We start from the raw sequence: 20,433 nt of genomic DNA, 5'->3' as shown, positions 1-20,433 counted from the left end.
TCCAGTTTCCCACAACACACCCTTTAAATGGCCCCTCCCCATTATATGTGGGGGTAAAGGGTAATGAGGTGGCCTCGGGTAGGTTATCCTGTGAGGGAGAAAGCGTGCAGTCTGCTTTAAAGCAGGTGGGGAGAGACACTCTCCAACTCCTGGCACCGTGTTGGTGCTATCGTTGTGGAGTTGGTGGGCCAAAGGGTCTGTCTCCACGCTGTATCTCTCCATGACTCTAAAATGCTCAGTGCAGGTGTATATTACTGGGCAAGGTGGAAAAATCAGGAGGCGATATCGATAGACTACAAGTGGATTCAGGACCTACTCTTAAAGCGTGTCACTGACTTGCTCCTAAATCCAATGTGTTCAAATAGCAAATGCCCCCGATAGACGGAGAAAACGCCATAAAGGCACAGGGGGGAGAAACAAGAGTTAAACGTTTTGCTCAACAACTGTTTACCTCGGGGTTAAAGGGATATCAGGCTGCCTTCCACATAAAACTTCTTTTGAGGGTATGTACGTTTTTAAGAAATCTGCAGAAGCTGGAAATCTGAAGTGAAAAATGGAAAGCACTGGAAACACTCAGCAGGTCAATCGGCATCCATGGAGAGAGAAGCAGAATTAATGTTTCAGGTTAATGATGAGACGATGGTCCCCTTACCAAGCATTTCCTTCCAGCCCATGGTTCTGATCCAGGGATTTAGAATCACAGGGCGATACAACAGTAAAGGAGTCCATTCAGCCCGCTATGCTGTGTCATTTCTCTAATCAGTTTCATGCTCACCCCTTGCCCCTCCCTCAGCCCTCTCCCCTGAGCCCTACAGTTTGGGGCCTCACTTATTCCATGGAGGAACAACACAAAAGCATGTGCTGGAAATGAACACTGTACGCACTAGGGGTACACAGCAGGTCAGGCGGCATCTGCGGAGAGTCAACGTTTTAGGTCAATGACCCTTCATCAGAATGGAATTTAAACTCACTGAAAAGGGCTCTTGGAGAGAAAAGAACAAATGGGGAAGTTTGTGAGATCAAAGGTCAAAAGGAATGATAAATGTTGGTGATGCCATAACTGCAATACAAATGCAGAACATGCTGGAGATACTCGTCAAGTTGGGCAGCGCCTGCGGAGGTGGAAACAGAAGTAAAATCTCTGGGCTAGGGAGGGTTAGAACACCGAGCGCACTTTAAGTTGTAGCGAAAAACGAGCTGCTGGAGGAACTCAGCGGGTCAGGCAGCATCTGTGGAGGGAAATGGACAGTCAACGTTTCGGGTCGATACCCTTCACCTGGACTCCACGGCAAGTTTTGGACAGCGAGGCCCGGAGCTGTGGGAGAGAAAGGGAGAGGGCCAGAAGGTGCCAACGCACAGCGGAGAGGGCCAAGTGTCGGGCACGGAGGGAAAACCATTGGGAGGAACATTGAATGGCTTGCAAGTATTGGAGATCCCAGCTGGGACCTAACTGGAAGGCCCAGCAATGGAGCTGGAAGCCACACAGGAACAAAGCAGCTCTTTGTTTTATCTCAGACTGCCAGCATCTGCAGTTTTATTTTGCTTTGTTAAAAGACACAGAGCGCAGACACCGGCGAAGGGTCACCCAGCTGGAAGGCTGACGCTCTTTTCTCCACAGACGCTTCCCGACCCGCTGAGTGTTTCTGCGTTGGTTGAAGTAAACGGGTGCTTCGGCAGTGAGTGACCCAGCGTGATCAGTGTGCAGTCCCTCTGTTCACACGTCAGTGGAGCCCGCCCCTGCGGGATCCTCTATAAATACCCCGGGTCCCCGGCTCCAGGCACACTCCATCGAGTGCCTCTGTCGGTGACGGTCGACATGAGCGTCGTCTCTCTGCTCACCCTTGCCTCCCTCCTCCTCGCAGCCTCCGGCCAGCAGCCCACCTTCTCCCGCACCTCCAACCGGGACGGGCGATGCATTTACTCCTTCACGGTGCCGAGTCCGGTGGAGACGAGCTGCTCCGAGCTCGGGGAGGCTGCGAACGCCGTGCGGGAGCTGCAGAGGGAGAGGGCTACCCAGCAGAGGGAGGTCGAGTCGCTGGGAGAGCGGGTACAGGTTCTGGAGCGCTGGATGGCCGGGCGGGAGGAGGCGGGCGGCCACGAAGCCCGGAGCGATGTCAGGAGGCTGCAGGTGGAGAAGTTGGACTTGCTGCGGAGGCTGGAACGCGCCGAGCGGGAGAACGCCCGGCTCCGGGACGGCCAGTGTCCCGGCCTGCGAGAGACTCCCCTGGAGTCCCATCAGATCGCCCGCGGGGGTAGGACACACCAAAAGCCCGGCATTCCCCACCCACCCGGGCAGTGGGCACACGGCAAACGGAGCCCAGACAGTGGGCGCACGGCCAGTCACTAGGGTCCCGGGACAGTGAGGGGTCTCTACCCTGTTGGGTGGTGTTCTCTGCCCATTGAGAGAGAGAGATCTCTGCATACAGGAGGGGTTCTCTGGTCGGTTTGGTGGGAATTTCCCGGTCGGTGCCGCGCACACAGCGAGTCAGCGCGAAATCAGCCCGAGCAGCGACCCCGGGATCGGTGGGGCGGGGGAATCACTCGGGCACCTTCCGAAGCAGCAAATGATGTGACACAAACTTTTGCCCCTCAACCCGACCCGTCCCCGACACGCATACGCTGACCCCCGGGAGCCGATTGAAGCAGGACTCGACCTGTTCCAGCGACGCTCTCTGGTGTAACACCGGAGGAGTGAAGCGCTAATTGGCACTTCCACGCACCCCCGCCCGCAATCCTGGAACGGCTCAGATTTAGACGGTAGAAGTGGAACATTAACTCAGAGCCGAGGGAGATTCGCTTCCCTGTCTGCTGCAAGATCCAATAATTCGTTAGCCAAACGCTTGTCTCTATTTTTGATTAACGGCTTACAGTCCCGTTTAAGTGACGAATATTGTAGCTACAAGTGAATGCTGGGGTCAGTACAGAAGTGAAGATTAGGCAGGGATAGCCTGGAATGAAAGATCGCATTGACCATTATGTATTTTCTGTTCTGACGAAGGATCTTTGACCTAATTCCATTTCTCCTTTCACAGATGCTACCTGACCTGTTGACTGTCCTCAGTATTTTCTGTTGTGTATCATTTGTGCATATTCCCAGGACTTGTAGTACTGTGCAGATAGTATTTAATATATTTATTTAAGATCGGTAGAGATTAATTACAGCCTTCTATTTAATTTGTGCATTTTTGGTTTCAGTTCTTTAATATGTTAAGAAACCAATAGTCGCTTTGAATAAGAGGCACCGGGCGCTAACACTGGGATATACCGAGTTCTGAAAGGATTTTCAGCAGGTCAGGCAGCATCTATGAAGGGAAATAAACAGTCGACGTTTCGGGACGACTCGAAACGTCGACTGTTTATTTCCCTCCATAGATGCTACCTGACCTGCTGAGTTCCTCCAGCATTGTGTGTATTTGTTGCTCCAGATTCCAGCATCTGCAGAATCTCTTGTCTCTGAAAGGGGTTTGTCTTCTTTTAGGGAGGCAAGATGTCTTCAATTTATCTTCCCGACAGAGAGCGCAGCCTAGCCGAGAAGGTAAGAGTTCTGGACAAAGTTTTCACATGAATCCTTCTGGGAGGTTGAAAGTTTTCTTTCCGCGAGCAGAAAGGGTGCAATAAATTAGCACTTTTTTTTGCTGTTTGACGATGTTCTGTTTGTGATGTCCATTGCAATCTGTCTCTCTCGATGCAGCGTCCAGTTGGAGCTTTGAAAATACCGAGTACCAAGAGCTGAAGTCGGAGATCATTACTGAGATTCCAGCTTCCAAAATGATACAGCGGAGTGAATCCGGCACCTCAATCACAACGCAACAAAGCCCAGGTATCCGCAGATGAAATGCGCACATTTAACTCCAACTCGACTGTTTGTAACAGAGAATCTTGCATTCCAGCAAGAAACACAAACGCGACTGCAGGCCAGGGTATCTTTCCCGCGCTTATTCATTTCTCTTGTTTATTTGTAAATAGAACGGAAAGAAGCCAGCTTTAGGGCGGTCTGCTTCGACATTTAATACAGCCGTGAAGGATCCTCTATCTCAATATCATACTAGTGTCAAAAAAAATAATTATTTGTTCAGTATTTTTTTTTGCAGTGACGTGATGTCCATAGCCTTCTGTGGTACAGAATGCCACAGGTTCACCACCCGAGTGAAGACTTTTCTCATCCCGTATCTCTGGACCCCGACTGATGGTTCCGATAGTGTGCGATTCAGTTATGCGGCCAGCAGGTGGCGAAGGGATACCGCCCGCTTCCAGCCGCTAGAATAACTTCTATTACTTGTAGGTAGTAAAACTGTCCACGTTCCTCCGTAGGATAGTTATCAAACCAAGTTCCATACCGAGCCATCCACTAGGACACGTAAACAAAAACTTGATGAAATAGGTTAGGTTTTGAGGGAGGATGAACGACGGGGAATTCTAGAAATTATAGAGCAACAGTGCTTCAAACTTTTCTGTGCACAGGCTTTGGAAAAGCACCCGCATGTCACAGCAGCAGTACATTTCCAGTGTAGTCGTGCACGTTTAGAGACTATCAAATGTGAGTGGAGAAAGTGATTGTAGCAAGATTCTGGATTTATTACGGCAGCTTGTTAGTGAAGCTAAAGGGGATTACTGAGCTTAGAATAGGGTTCCACTGCAGGCCAACTTTTGTACCCTACAGCTTCGGAGGACCACAAAACTGAGGACCACTACCGGCCTAATTTCCCCCTGCTCTAGGTATTATGGATCTCAGCAAAGGCCACTCACCATCGTCTATCGATGATGCCCCAAAACAAACTTAGTTTGGTCCCTGGGCTTTTCTGCTCTGGTTTGCGGCAATGAGTTTGAATCACACCAGATTTCAGGTGTTTAAAACATGGACCCTAAAGATCTATTATGGAAAACGCTTCCTGCCTTGCAACATGCCTTTTACATTTAACAGAGATGAATATAAAGGAGCTGACTCTCACAATTTAAACGTGACGCCCTATCTGGCGCATTTTAACTAATGAAATCTCCGACTTTATTGAACACAGCACCCACAAAGACGAAAAAACAAACAGGAGACGGCTTTTCAGTCTCCTGAGATCAGAAATCACAACGGCACAAATAGCCTGTTATTTCAATGCCATTTCCCACAACATCCTTGCACAACTTTTTTATTTCAATGAACCCAAATCTCCAGTGTGGCTGTGAATTTTCCACTAACCCTTGTGGATAAATAACTTCTCTTTCTCTCCCCCCCCCCCCCCCCCACCCCCACCCATGAACTAGCACGCTCCAAATTGCACCTTGTTCTAGATTCCCTCAGGGAGTGTAATGGCCTTCCCAAGTCTAAACTCTTGCCATTACGACCGTTTGATTATGGAAAGCATCTCCTCACTCTGGAGGGTAATATTCAAAGCACATTAATCAATGTGGAACACAAGTCCATTTGTACAAGACCAGTGCAGAGTTAAACTGAGTGCCTGAATGGATTTGTCTTGATCTTGCCCTGGCAGGTTGTGGAATGTTGGAATGGGTGGGAGAACCAGTTACATTCCAAAAGGCTGACTCCATTGCAGGCAGGTATGGAGTTTGGATGAAAGATCCCGAGCCTGTGCCACCTCACAGCAGAGAGCACATCTGGAGAATCAACACCGTTGGCACTGACGTTCGGCGGCTCTATGAGTACCAAGATCTCGATCAGTTCATGAAAGGTTACACCAGCAAAGTTTATATGTTACCGGAACCAGTGGAAAGCACAGGGGGCACCGTTTACAGAGGATCTTTGTACTACCAGAAACGGAGGTCAAGGAGCTTACTGAGATTTGAAATGAAAACAGAGACAATTTTGGTTCAGAAGGACTTGCCCCACGCAGGCTACCGAGGAGCTTTTCCATACTCCTGGGGCGGCTACACTGACATAGACTTTGCTGTGGACGAGCTGGGTCTTTGGGTCACTTATAGTACCAATCAGGCTCATGGAGCAATTGTGATCTCCAAACTGGACCCCAACACCCTGGAAGTCGAGCAGACCTGGACCACAGCTATCCGCAAAAGAGCAGTCGCTAATTCTTTCATCATCTGTGGAATTCTCTACACGCTCAACAGTTATTCCATTCAAAATGCCGTCATCAATTTTGCCTACAACACTAACACAAACAGCAGCAAGGCACTGGCCATCCCATTTGAGAATCGCTACCGATACAACAGCATGGTTGATTACAATCCAGCAGAAAAGAAGATTCTGGCTTGGGACAATTTCAACATGGTTATGTATGACATTAAACTTTCCAAGATTTGAAGGCTACAGAACATCTCCTATGGACAAAACAATTGCATTATTTTCTCAATTCTTTTGTAAACACATGTATAGATTACGGCTAGTTTAAGCACAGCAGTGAGTTGTACACTAATTTCAGAACAGAACATAAAATGGCAAAGTTATTAAAATAATTATTGGAACAAGACATACTACAGATGCTGGAAATCTGGGTTCTGATGCAAAGACACAGACCTGAAGTGTTAAGTTTCTCTCCTAATATGTTGCCAGATGCGAGTTTTTCCAGCATTTTCTGTTACAGTATTGTTAAACCAAAGTTTGAACAGTTGTAATACAAGTGATTTTAATTAAAACTACAGCTACAAATAGACAGGTAATACATGCAAAAATCTGTTCTCTATTCTTGACCACAGTCTCACTATAAACCAATGGCAGCAATTCAATCTCAGCTTTTACTAAACGCATTTGTAGATGAATAAATATCTTCTAGGTATTTTCTTGACTGTCAAAAATTAAGTGAATAGGAAATAATGTGGAAGGACTCTAAAATTAGCTCCATTGGAAATCAATGGCAGACATGAAAATGTTTTTAAACTGTGGCATCAAGGTGGAACATGTTAAACTTATGCAAGAGAAACATTTAAAAAGTTACTTTTTTAAAAAAATCAGATATTAGGGAAAGCAAGGTCAAGGGGTTTTCATAAGACAAAAAAAGGAAGCACTCACACCTGTATTTGCATCACTATTAGTGATTCAAACTGGTATGTTTGAAGTGATCAGGAAAAACTGAATGAAATTTATTGAGGAAGAAGTGCATCATGTAATTTCACAGGTCTGAACATCGACCACCATGGCAAAACGCTCAACTTCATAGTGCTGGATTTCTTGTTTAATTGTAAAATAAAAGTTGATATTGGTACAAATCTTTATATTCTTCCCTGTGCAATTAAAAGTTGGCATTAATTCTAATGTCATTCACTCAACCAAATAGCCAACAAGGTTAAAACACAGAAATAATAATATCGGAAAAGTGGTGGAGTGATGAGTGATGGAAGGTGATATGATTAAATGCCATCTGGATTATTTTAGAAACTGCCCAAATGGACAGGGAAAATGTTGGAGGAAAAATAAACCCAGCAAACTGGAAACCAATATTTAAACTTCTCTGGAGCAATTTCTGGTGTGGGTGACCTACTAATGTGCAGTGTCAGGGTGATGGGAGGAATAGGGGTTGTTCAAATCCAAGGTGGTGTTTCATTAAATGTGAAGGTTTTGACAATACACAGTATTGGCAACATGTAAACTACACAATTTAAGGTGGAGGATTGATACTATTAAAATAAAGTACAAGAATTTGAAAACATTTCAGAGCTTATTTTATTAGTTATGTAACCAAACCAAATTAATTGTAAATAAGATCGTACATATTTAATAGTGCGTTAACCCTGTACAAATGAAAAAAATTAAAGTATAATCTTTCTATACCAATATGGCTGTTAACTTCTGTACAATGCCAAATGAATACACAGTACAGATGGAATACAAAACTCAAGAACCAGACATCACAGCCGAGTTTTCAAAGAAAGCAAATAAAACTGACCGTCAAAACACATGACTGACGGAAAGCAATTTTTTTTTCAGCAGTGTAGCCTTTCCAGTGCCACCACACTCGTGACAAAAATATACACATCAATAAATCATTCTCTTAGCTCGGGCTTTGTGCCAAGGTTTCTGAATACCAATAACAGCAATCCTCTATTGTTTTGTACCTTCATCAGAATCTTTGTTTAATTCAAACCTGGGTAAGATTCCTGTAATAAAAACAGCTGTGCTGCTAGCACAGTCACTAATTAATGATTGATCATAAGCAAATAAACAAGATATCTTACATTCACTTGGTATAATACAGTACATCCTACAACTAAAATACTAGCATATAATCAAAAAAGGCAATATTAGACTTGTGATTAAAATGGTTTGCATTAACAACTGGAAATTAATAGGCTCAAAACCTGTTATTCACTGAATGTGAATCAATTTGTCCTTACTGTAATTAAGCTCATGAAAATATTTTTAAATGATAGTTATTTAAACAAGGATTAATTCATTACCATAAAACCTGTAAAATTGGATAGCCTCCATTCACTGGCCTGTCCATGTTTACCTAATTTCAGTGATTATCTCAAGGAAAAGAAATGCCACACAAGTCAGACATTGCCTTTTCAAATCTTCAAGATTCAAACATCAACACTAAATGTTCAACAAAGGATTAGTTTACACATCTGGGCTTTTCTGCTGCTCAAAATAATGATCCATCTGATTTTGCATATCTTAAGCTAGTTCAGCTTTCACTTAACTACTTCACATCTCATTTTGTTATAAAAGAAATTTCATGTTTTGAGCTCTACGCTTCTGCTCTCATCTCATAGAGAAGAACGCCCATTACACCCCACAGATGCTTATGACACCCACTACGTTTATCAGCAATTTATGATTTTGTTTCTTCTGTTTTTACTGCTTGAGGTTTGATTGGTCCAGTTCGAACAGGTTTTGACACAACAGCTTGATTTGAGGTGGGTTTTTCTTCTACTTTCTCTTCTCTTGTACTTGAAATGCCTGTTCCACTCTCGGCAGGTTTATTCCCATTGCTGTCACTTTTGTGAGGCTTGCTCACTGGCTGCTTGATTTGTTGCTGCTGGTCAGAGAAGAACTTGTGGGTAGATTGAAGCACCTCAGCACGCTGCTTAGCCTTAACAAAAATGAAAAACGAGAGCTTTGTTGTTTCTATTGGACGGGAACTGCATGCACATGCCAAAAAATGCAGTGAAAAGAGGGGAAATGTTAACAAAAAAAATCTCTTTAAAGGTGTGTGGAAACCATTTAACTGGTAGAATGAGTGATAACAGAGATAGAAAATTAATCTGAGCAGCTTTTTTCCCCGATACCATCCTCCATGGGCACGCAAAATTAATGTAAAACCTCAATGACTTAACCCACAGACATACATGTGCAAGAGTGCAAGTTCACAAAAAACTGCTGTGATAATTCAAATACCCAGGAAAGTCACTGTGGATTTTTTTATATGTCTGTTTTGTGAGGCCTGCTGCTTGATTTGTAATATACATATTAACTCTTAAGTTTTTAATTACTGAGGGGCCTGATGGGTGCAATTCTTTTCAGATTCTCTGCTTACGAGGTAATGAGATCACAGGCTAAATTGCTGATGAATTTGTACTGCATTGTTTTTTTTCCATTTTGTAGATTTTAATCGCTTTTGTATTGGAAAATTAACAAGTGGATTGTGAAAACACTACTGGCACAGAAAGGTTAATATCTTGCATTATCCCAGTGCCAACAATAATAAGGCTAATTTCACTAACTGGGAATGTGAATTAAAAACTGCAGTCAAGGCCAGATTCATTACAATATTTCAGTTAATTATTTTCCTGCAATTTTATGAAGTGGCACTGTAATACTTGTTAAAGTTCAATTAAAAGATACAGTAAGCCACTTAAATATTTTGCTGTAAAATCTAATATCCACACTTCATTTCCTAGTTAAGACTAGTTTCGTTTGGTGTCAAGGTTTCAAATGAATATGTACAACTTCCACAAAACTGCCAACAATGCTAACCTTCAAATCCTGTTCAGCCATCATTGCAGCTTGGGCCTGGTTTCCACGGATGCCCTGTGTAGGGCCTGAAGGAACCCTTGGTGTATGTTGAGGACGAGTATGGCAGATGATACCTGTGGTCATTTGAGATTGCATCTGATTTGTCAGAGGCATTGGAGGCCTCTGAACAGGAGCTGAAAAGGTGTTTCCATGAGGTCTCACCAATGGAGGGACCAGGTTAGGTTGGGAAAGCATCTGGTGAAAACAATTAGAATGGAATATAATTCCCAATGGTGCAGAGCTGCACTGCAATCAGCATTATCATTGTAACACAAGTGGAAAGCCACATAAATGATACCAAAATTGAAGGTGAAGCAGGAATTCTTGCATTTTGTTCAAGATGGAGAAAATGAAAATGGCAATAATGGGGATTTTGTGGAAGTTAATGCTTCCTAACTTGCATATGGGCAGGAGAGGTGGTGAATCAACCAGGGTCTTGGCTCCTGAACATCCTGCTGCATCTCCTAGTGTTAAGCCTCTGTTGATGTTCAGATGGATTCAGAATTGTGGTGCTCCCTCAAATAGCTCATTAACATATACAGTTCACAAACACAAAGAATGGCCACAAAATGCCCAGACAGCCGTAAGTGCTCATATTTCACCATGTGTCAACTTTCTCAGGAAAGGAGGATACACGAAAGTAAATTTCCAATTGGTTAACAGTACCTGATTTAAAGTCCAAATATAAATTAAATTATACATTCAATCTCGCTAAGCTTCAGAAACTTCTATGGAGTATTTTGTGCAAATTAGGGAAAAGGTGTTCAGGTAAGCAAAACAAAAATGAACATCTTTAACTCTGAAGAGTTAAGAATTTAGATTACAACTTATTATTCAGATTGCAGCTGGTATTAAAATATCATTGCAGTCAATTACAATTTTGTCACTGAAATTAATCTGACTGCTGACTATATTGGTGTAGACAATTAAAACACTTAACTTGTATGCAACTTTCACAGAATTGTAGAAGATTTACAACACAAGGGATGGCCATTCAGCCCACTATGTCCATGCCAGCTAAATAAAATGTGTGATCCACCTTGCAAGACTTATCCTGCAGCCCTGCAGGCTACAGCTCATTAAATGCACATCCCAGCAGGTTTTAAATACGATTTCTGCTTCCCACACCATTTCCAGTAGTGAGTTTCAAACTGAGTAAAATGTTTCCCCACCTCCTCTCTAATTCTTTAATCTATTATCTTACATCTACACTTCCTGATCTTTGACTTGTCAGCTAAGGGAAAATAGCTCCTGATAATTTATTCTATACAAGCTCCCTCAATTATTTCCCCTCAGTTTCCACTGTTCTAAAGAAAACAGCCTCAGCCTACCCAATTTTTTCTCAGAGCTGACATTTTCCAGCCCTCACAACATCCTTCTAGATTCCCTCTGCAGCCTCTCTTGCAGTCACATCTTCCCTGAGGTATGCTGATCGGAATTGTGTTAACTGAACTCAAGCTGTGGCCTAGCTTGTAGGATAACCTTCCTTATGCCTTGGATAATAAAGGAAAACATGTCTTCATGGCAGAGAAAAAAGCAAAAGAAGTGGAAAGAAAGCAAATTCATACTCTAGGCCACTAACTTTTACACATACTTCAAAAATGCCAGGACTTTGCTATTATCTTAAAATGTATAAACTAAAAGGAAAATGCAAAGATATTAGCCAATGCCCGAGCGTGCACTTTAAACACGTACCTGTGGTGGGAATTGTGGTGGGAAAGGCTGGGCAATCCGAACCCCAGCTGCAGAGGAAAATTGTTTCTGATAGACCATGTTGTTGATCTTGCTAGACTGGCTGTTTGGACTTGTGGAGCTAGCTCTAAAAACGAAAAAAATCAATCACAAGATACATTGCAAGTTAACCAAAATAAATTTATATTTGACCTCTGTAGTATGACAGAGTGAATCAAAGCAGTTCTGTCAAATACTATGACTAAGTTTGCAATTCCAATACAGCTGTTATTTTTAAAAACAGACGGTAATCTGTACAGTAACTACCAGATCTCCGACATTCACAATCAGGCAGATTTTCTTCCTCAATATCATCACAAATGTGGGGGCATATTTATGTATTCCTATGTGCATCAGATTTATACCAACAGAGGCACGGGGGGGCGGGGTGGGGGGGGAGGTGGAGAAGATGGGACGCCGCTGAAAGAACACATTGTCCTGTTGGACTTCACAAGGATTCCACTGAAGTAGTAAAGGGGCAACCAGTGCGACAGGGTAGGAGATGGCACTGCTAACTTAGACCAGCACCACTGCTGGACTTTGGCGGAGATACATAGGTACATTGTGCATTAGTGCTGACTTCAGAGCTGAAGATCAGCCCCATTATAAGCGTCAAAAATCTAGAAGATGTGGGAATTAAACCCAGTCAACTAGTTAATCTCCAAAAAAAGATAATATTGTTCTTGGAACTGCAGACTTAGTCATCTGTTAAATTCCATGACTACGTCTTGCTTCAAAGCATGTAACACATCCCAAGAAACTAGGTATTGGGGTGGTTAAGTTACAGGTGTGCAAAGCAGCTGGTTTCAACAGGCAGGCAAATCTTGAGAATGCCACCTTCAGACCCACCACTACAAATTTTAACAAAAACTCTTTGAAAGATTAGGCCGCATCTGGAGTATTGCATTCAATTCTAGTTGCCCCATTACAGGAAGGATGTGGAAGCTATGGAGAGGGTGCAGAAGAGTTTTACCAGGATGCTGCCTGGATTAGAGGGCATGTGCTATAAGGAGAGGTTAGACAAACTTGGGTTGTTTTCTCTGGAGGAGTGGATAGATGTTTATAAATTATGAGAGGCAATAGAGTAGACAGCCAGTACCTTTTCCCCAGGGTTGTAATGTCTAACACCAAAGGGCAAGTATTCAAGATGAGGGGAGATGAGTTCAAAGGAGATGTGCAGAACAAGTTTTTTTTAAAACAGAGTGGTGGGTGCCTGAAAAGCACTGCCAGGGGTGATGGTGGAGGCAAATAGGATAGAGCCATTCAAGAGGCTCTTAGATAGGCATATAATTGTGTAGGAAATGGAGGGATATGGACATTGTGTAGGCAGAAGGGATGAGTTTAGTTGGGCATTTGATTACAACATCCTTGGCCGAAGAGCCTGTTCCTGTGCTGTCCTACGTTCCATGATTTTACAGGGAGCGAGATGGGAAATGATAGCACAAGAGGGGTTATTAGGTCAGTGACTAAAAAGCTTGGTTGTAGTCTTTTAAAAAAAGGGACCCAATGTTCTGGCAGGGTTGTAGAACTGGGGTGTGTGAAAGAACCAGGGAGCAAGACTTATAAACACCAGGATATTTGGAGACAAGAAGTCAATTTAGTTCAGGCAAGAATAAAGAATGCAGTGTTTTGGATGAACTTGTTTGGAAAGTGGAAGATAGGATGTCTGCCAGTTGGAAGAGGCCACAAAATGATGAAAGATTTCAGCAGCAGGTAAAATTGGGAGATAGAAGCTGACAATTTGTGAAGGGGACAGGATGTTAGGACAGAAGTTCAACTCAGGATTATAGGGCACGACAAGGACATTAAAATCTCAACCCAGCCAAGGAAGGGGATGGAATTGGCAGCAAGTGGACTTAAAACATGGCTTGTTTTTCCCAACCAGAGGAAATTGGCACAGATTCAGAATTGAATGTAGGAAAAGAATCTTTAAATGGAGAAAGTGGAGTGGCAGTAATGTCAGTGCTAAGTGTTACATCATTATCTCCTGATCGTATAGAATTTACCTGAATGGACTGGAGGTTGGTGTAATACTCCGTACACTGATCGGTGGTGTACCTGGTTTCACATCCACACTACATCCATAAGGCTTTAGATCCATCTCTGCCATCTGAAAGATGCAGAAGTTCCATTTTCACCCATACATCATATCTAAAACTATTGCAAGATGCATTTTTCCCCCTCAAAAATGCTTTCTAAAATTAACATTAAAACTCTTCGAACACGATTTCACTAAATTTTACAATTTACAAACAATTTTATCAACTCTTCATTTCTGTACCTTCCCTGTTGCAGAAATCATGCCAGCTTGTGTCCCTGTTGCAATAAGGCCCCTAAAGGGTTGGTTGATCTGTGTAGGCCTACTGAGGTTGTGAGGCTGGGCCTGTGCTGGATTGTGCTGTAGAGGTTGCATGGATTGAGGTAAAGCAATCAAAGGCTGTCCTGCTGATCCAAAATTGGGTAAGGAAAGCTGTGAACCTGGAAGGGGCAATGTCACCTGGGGATACAAATGAAAACAGTTAACAACAGATTTAAAAGGTTCTTGAACTTCTTTTGACTATCCCAAAATTATTAAAGCAATCTCCTGCTTCACTTGCGTGGTGACAATAGCAAAACTAACATTCATTTAGCTCAGGCACTTCCCCAAAGGAAAATTGGGAATTCAGGGGACCAGTTCTGTGGCTCAAGCAGTGAATCCCTCTTTACCAACCACTGAATGTGTTGGGAGCCAGGCCTCCAACCAGTCCTCCCACTTGGAGGTACACAGATCCCTGAGATGAGAGCAAAGAAGAAAACTGAAGGAACAGTCAATTATCAGAAATGCAGACTATTAAAAGCTCCAGTCAACTTTAAAATTTTAAGTATAACCCCCTAATAAAACATTTTGATAATTTAGACATGAAATAAGACACCTGAAACTTTTTTTTACCTGTTGAAGAGCAGCATTGGGTGACTGAGCTGTGCTATAGTAGTTACTTTGGCCAGGTTGTTGAACCTGACCTGTAAAAAGGTTGGATGGCTGAGTTAGACCCGGCCTTGCCTACACAGAAACATGTAGTTCAAGTTAATGTTACGCACACTGGCAGAAGGAATATCTAAACAGTAAAGACTTCAAGATTCAATTGTTAAAAGGGAACTCTACTCTATTTAAAAACTGGAAAGCTTCTGATAGGCTACTCACCACCACAATCCTGGAGAAATTCAGCTTGTATTATTAAGTATTATGTAAAAATGGCTCAACAGGAATCAGATTTCTCAGTAAACAAAAGTGAAAATAAGAAGTGGAAAAATAAAAATTCAAAATGGCTTTCGCTCTTTATAAAAGTAAGGAAACTTTCTTGGGGAAAACAAGTCATGTTGAGCTACAGGAATCAAATAAACAATTTCTAGAAGTAAAAAAAAAGTTGAATTGTTACAAGCTGAATAGCTCAAAAATAAAGAAGCATGTACTAGGAGAAGCAGGATAAGTGCCTTTATTGGTGAATAACATATTGGAATGTATTAATTTTTGAGTAGAGTAGAGTCACAAGCGTGCAAATAGGGTGGCATCACTGCCCCTCAAGGTATGTTCAGCCTAATTTACTTTAGCCTGTGTTTTCATACAGGGTTAAAACAAAAGCCACAAAAATTAAACAATTTTAAAAGTTTTCTGATTAAATTATCAGCAATGCAGAAAATGTACACGTTGCTTACTTTTAAAAATATTTCTTTAGAGGGAGTACTTACTTTCCTATGAAAATGTTGAAAGGTATGGTAGCATATATTGTAGTTGCCTGCATCGGCTTCTCCTGTTCTCAGACCCTGCACATGCCACTGATTAGAGTTCCCCTTTAAAAGCAGACCCATGCAACACTTTTGATGATAATTGTAGACTGAAAAATGTTACAATGCAAACAATATTACCCTTAGTATCCTTAACTAATGTGGAAATTATTTGTACATACCTGTATTAGATGGGTATCTAGAAGTTGAGAACCACCAAGACCAGAACCTTGACTTAAAGTGTGCTCATAAAGGATAGGAATAGGCTGTGCATTGGACGTCTGTTGAAATGCCAGGCCAGATTGGGCTTTGGCTAGATCCTGGGCTTGAACTGCCGAAAAATTGTGCAAGGCAGTACCCGAGAGAACTACAGGGGATGGTTGGGAGAGGTTGTTTTGCAGGAAAGCCTGTTGAGTCCTGCAAGGTGAAACATGTAGAAGTCAGTCAACAAAACTACTACAAAGCGATGCAAGAAGCTAATGACATTTTGAAATTAATTCTTAAGTAACCTATGCACAGTTCTCAAACATTAGGAACTTTTTTGAAAAAGGATCAAGTACTTGAAAACCAAGAATTTAAAGCATTATATTTAGTAAATTTCTTGAGGAAATTAAAATTCAAACAGAAATATCAGAATAGAAATATCCAAACTGGAACATCCTACACAGAAGTAACCAGTTATAATGCAAGCTGAAATAGCAACATTTACTATGCACATTAACAAACTGGTTAATTCAACTGATGGAAACCTATTCTGTTCATCAGTGGGAGTTTTTAAAATGTCACAAATGATTACACTGATATTTGAATTCTGCTCTTGATATCAAAGATAAACATGCATATTCTGCATAACAATTTGGCAGCAGCTTTACCTAAAAGGTTGCAGGGATGTGCTGAACATTTCCTGGGCCTGTGAAACAGAAGGGCCTCCTCCTAAGCTAAGCTGGGCCTGAGGTTGACCAGGAATCGGTGCATATATAGGTATGGAGATCTGTTGAACTGCAGTTGGCTAAAGCAAAAGATGAAAGGAAAATGGTGAGTTTAAGAAAAATCACATCTTCTCACACAACTAAAAGGTCACACCTGTAAACTCTGGCACAATTGCATTAGGTACAGTCAAGGTTTGTGATGCCCATGGAGTACAGTGATCAAGTTACTGGACCTGTATCTAGAGGCCCAGAGTACTCATCAGGGGGCATGTGTTTCAACCACACTATCACAACTGGCGAATTAAAGTTCAAGCAATTAAATTTGGGATAAAAAGCTTGATTCAGAATTATGATGTTGCAAAAATCCATGGGGTTCACAAATATCTTTCCTTCCCTTGGGCAAAGAAATCTGCCATACTTGCCCGGTCTGGACTACATGCGACTTCCCACCCATCAAATTTTGTTGGCACTTAACTGAGCTCAAACAGTCAAAGCAACAATTGGGCACTGACAAAAAATGGCATATGTCTATATCCCTTGAACAAATAACAATGCCCTGAGCCATGGAGATAGGCTTCATTACAGGACATTCCTTCTATGTCAGACCTGCTCCTATGAGAAGCTGGTGACTTGTAGTTTTACTTGGGTTAAATTCTACCTTTACAGTGAGTTACACTTGGCCTTAATCTCAATCTTGCCAATTTTCCTGGGAAGCATGTTTTCACTTATTATCAAGCACACAAAAGCCTTTTTTTAAAAATGCACTTCAGTGGTTTGGTTTGAGAAGAACTGCACACTGAATTTCCACAATTATTATACACATGATCAGTGGAGTATGGTACTAGCAGAATTATGTATATAATAAGATATTCATTCCAAATTGAAATGTTGATTTCAAATGAGAATTAAATTGATACATTTATTGCAAAACTATTCTGATTCTGTGAAACTTTTCTTTCAATTGTAAGTGTGCACTCAATTGTGAAACCAATGCTGTAAAATATAAAATATATTGCAGAAAAACCATGCAGCAGTTACAAATACATACCATGTACATTGGATTTTATCTATTCCACCAATTCATCCAGTTTACCTGTTCTCCCAAATATTTGTTTTAGCTATACAAAGTTACATTTTACATCATTTCAATGTAGCATCAGTCAAAATTCTAGTCTTTTTTCCATTACCAGTAAATTTACTTTTCAATCTAAGTAGGCCTGAAATTGCCTAAATGATGCTGCTCTGTTATTACTTCACTTTAAAACTTCATTTTAGGAAAACTAAATTTGTCATGAAGAGAATATTTTGCTGGTTTCAGCTTGTCAAACATAATTGACAACAGAAATTCATTAGAATACATACCCATAAGAACATGAAAACTCAATTGCCAGTTTGGGAGATTTGTGACTACTTTGTACGCATTTTATTTTTTTTACTGCAAGAACATCTTCCCTGAAAGATCACACCCAAGTGAATTGTAAATTAATCAGCAGCAACCAAACACCACCCTTATGATAGGTATGGCATGGTGGTAAACCACTGGAAATTTGGAAATCAGAAAACAAAACCTTCCAAACACTGCCAATCATTTCCTTAAAGATTAGTGCCCAAATGAAATGGCCTCTGACCACAGAATTTGCAACAGCATAGGACAAAACTGAAACTGGAAATTCAGTTAATAAAATGTTAGGTTGTTTCCTTCTTTGGCAGACAGGAAATTTAACAGCTTACCCAAATTGATTATCACAAACAGCCAGACAAACAATCCTGAAAGAGACAAGTCTTACTTGAGAAGGTCCTGCCTGGAAGCCTTGCTGTTGCGCCAGAGTTGGAGGAGCCAAACGAGGATGCTGTGTGCTGAACAAATGGCTGGTATCCATATAGAAGGTTGGGATCTGTGCTGCAGGCTCTTTAAATCAAAATGAAAAGATTTTCTTTACAACTTCTGCACTTTAAATGATGAAACAACACTATCATTTGAAAATAAGACAAAGCTGAAATACATCAGGGTAGAAATTTGCCCTTGGTCACTTGTGCCAAATATGTACACTTATAGCAGTTGTGAGTCAATCTTGCTTTCAAAATTCAGTCCCATTCAATTTCCATAACCACATTTAATGCAAGCTGCAGTGAATGAACTTTAACTTCAATGACTAAATCTGTCAAGATAGTAGTGCTTAATGAAAAACTGATCCATGCCGTTACTTTGAAGATAACCTAAAATCAAAACTTTGCACATTAAACCAAGAAGTGATTAGCATGCTGATTAACAATTTTCCCCACAGTACAGGTTTCATGTCAAGACTGTAGCATAAATTGAACTATCCAATTTACTGATGTGAGAAATGTAGCAGAAGCCCCACCCTTCATAAACTAAAGACAAAATGGTGCATTTCATAAACTAGAAACGACACCAGTGTTCCCCAACCTGACAGTGGTATCAAAGGCCGATGAGTACAAGTCATGAAGATTTTCAAAGTACAAAAGCTCCAATTTTTTGAGGTAGCTGATAAATATTTGATATTAGATTTAACTCATTACTTTGAAGCATTTGAGTGACAAAGACAGGTTAGTGCACCCTGAAAGTACTGAAATTACTTTTCAAATGAAAATCCATGTGCTGTTTATTTTTTAAAAATTCAGTTTTAAACCAAGTACCACAAACTTAGATCATAACATACCTGCTGCAGATTGAGAGACATACACCTGTGGGTTTTGTTGTTGCTGGGGTATAAGGGATGTTACACAGCCTAACTGCGAGAAATGACTTGCAGGTGCCATATTGCTGGTTTGCAGTTGCTGAGGTTTGACTTTACAAATATTGGGTGGGTCAGAAGTGGAGGTTGCTTTAGTACTCAACGAGGAGGTAGTGTACGTCCCTGATCCTGCTGAGAACAGAGGTGATCACAATTATAACAAATCCATGCTGGTGTTAACTTAGGTACTTTTACAGAAGCCATTACCAATAACAATTGTAAAGAATGTCTTATTATATGCAAACATTATTGGAAATTTGTTTTGAGAAACAGTAATAATTTCTAACCTAATTTCTTAAGGTTTAGAATCTTTATTTCTAACCCAAGCAGTTGAACTTTAAATTCAATTAGCTGGAATAACTAAATACATTTCACTGCTTTACAGATAAATTAAGGGAAACAGGAATGATTTGCAGGCCACTATTCATATTATCAAACAAGGAAATATTCTAAACAGCGCTACTACTCTGCAGTTACCTGACAAGGATGTAGTCGGTGTGACTGAGGCTACTGGGATTGGAGGCATGGAAGCACTGGAGAAGGAACTGTAAGTGCTACTGCTACCTCCATTACCACTACTGATTGGTGATGTCGTAGAGGTCACTGGAGAGCTTTTATCTCCTACATTTGGCGAGTTCTCCCAGGCCTTCCGTGCACATTCCATCTTAAACAGAAAGAAAAGTCCATTTTAGCTTTTGCTGTGTTCAAGACCAGATTTCCCCGGAAGTTATAATTAATTTGACAATCCCATTTTAACATTCAGCATCCCAAATCATAATCTGCTCATAAACAAGACTAGACAAAAATGATTTAAAATTTGAAATCGGTGGATGATAACAGGTATTGAGATGTTATGCAACAAAATATTTTGTATACAAAAAAAAACAATAGTTTAATCTGCATTTAAAATCTTGATGTTATTCCTCAACTTCTTACAAGCGTTAGTGTAACATGGAATAGCGGCTAGTGGTGAGTGAACTCTGGCAATAATCTACACCATTACAATGTACTTCAAAAACAATGATACTGTCAAAAAAAAAGCACCATGTTAAATGCATCACCATTAATGCTGGATTATTTCATTCAATTAAATTGAGCTAACATTACATGCTTAAAAGCTCAATATTTTGAGTTTAAAACTGTACAGTCATTTAAAAGTACTTTAGAAGACTAAACTTCAAATATCTTCTTTTAAATAGAAATTGCTACGTTTTAAAACTGTGACCCAAAAAGTCAAATTAGAAAAACATTACCTACCTTTTCAATAGGATTTTCTCTATTTTTCCGAATATGACAGTCTCCACAAAACTGAACGGATCACAACCACCCCACTGCCCTC

General features: G+C 41.2%; 2 protein-coding genes across 17 annotated transcripts in view; one reads left to right on the top strand and one right to left on the bottom strand.

The window, feature by feature from the left end:
- The first annotated feature begins 1,809 nt into the window (after positions 1-1,809).
- Positions 1,810-7,463, top strand: myoc (myocilin). The gene is made up of 4 exons (XM_052010990.1): positions 1,810-2,252; positions 3,479-3,535; positions 3,692-3,820; positions 5,481-7,463. Exons 1-4 carry the CDS (start codon positions 1,817-1,819, stop codon positions 6,263-6,265), a joined length of 1,407 nt encoding a protein of 468 aa, XP_051866950.1. The 5' UTR covers positions 1,810-1,816; the 3' UTR covers positions 6,266-7,463.
- A 134-nt stretch (positions 7,464-7,597) lies between these two features.
- The window catches only part of prrc2c (proline-rich coiled-coil 2C), a 78,240-nt gene continuing 65,404 nt past the window's right edge, over positions 7,598-20,433 (bottom strand). For 6 of the 16 annotated variants that reach the window (XM_052010971.1, XM_052010972.1, XM_052010980.1 and 3 more), the window contains 12 exons: positions 19,572-19,758; positions 19,020-19,226; positions 18,126-18,247; positions 16,282-16,418; positions 15,592-15,826; positions 15,374-15,475; positions 14,577-14,687; positions 13,929-14,144; positions 13,654-13,757; positions 11,612-11,735; positions 9,878-10,111; positions 7,598-8,993 (listed from right to left, as the gene is read on the bottom strand). In XM_052010971.1, the coding sequence (XP_051866931.1) occupies positions 8,733-8,993; positions 9,878-10,111; positions 11,612-11,735; positions 13,654-13,757; positions 13,929-14,144; positions 14,577-14,687; positions 15,374-15,475; positions 15,592-15,826; positions 16,282-16,418; positions 18,126-18,247; positions 19,020-19,226; positions 19,572-19,758 (2,040 nt within the window). In that variant the 3' untranslated portion in view covers positions 7,598-8,732. The remainder of the gene's footprint in view (positions 8,994-9,877; positions 10,112-11,611; positions 11,736-13,653; positions 13,758-13,928; positions 14,145-14,576; positions 14,688-15,373; positions 15,476-15,591; positions 15,827-16,281; positions 16,419-18,125; positions 18,248-19,019; positions 19,227-19,571; positions 19,759-20,433) is intronic. The other 10 variants (XM_052010981.1, XM_052010985.1, XM_052010986.1 and 7 more) reach the window with 7 other exon arrangements.

Source organism: Pristis pectinata, chromosome 3 (genome assembly GCF_009764475.1).
Source record: "Pristis pectinata isolate sPriPec2 chromosome 3, sPriPec2.1.pri, whole genome shotgun sequence".
NCBI lineage: Eukaryota > Metazoa > Chordata > Chondrichthyes > Rhinopristiformes > Pristidae > Pristis > Pristis pectinata.
Note: the sequence above shows the minus strand (reverse complement) of the source record. Positions and strands in the feature narration are given on the sequence as shown.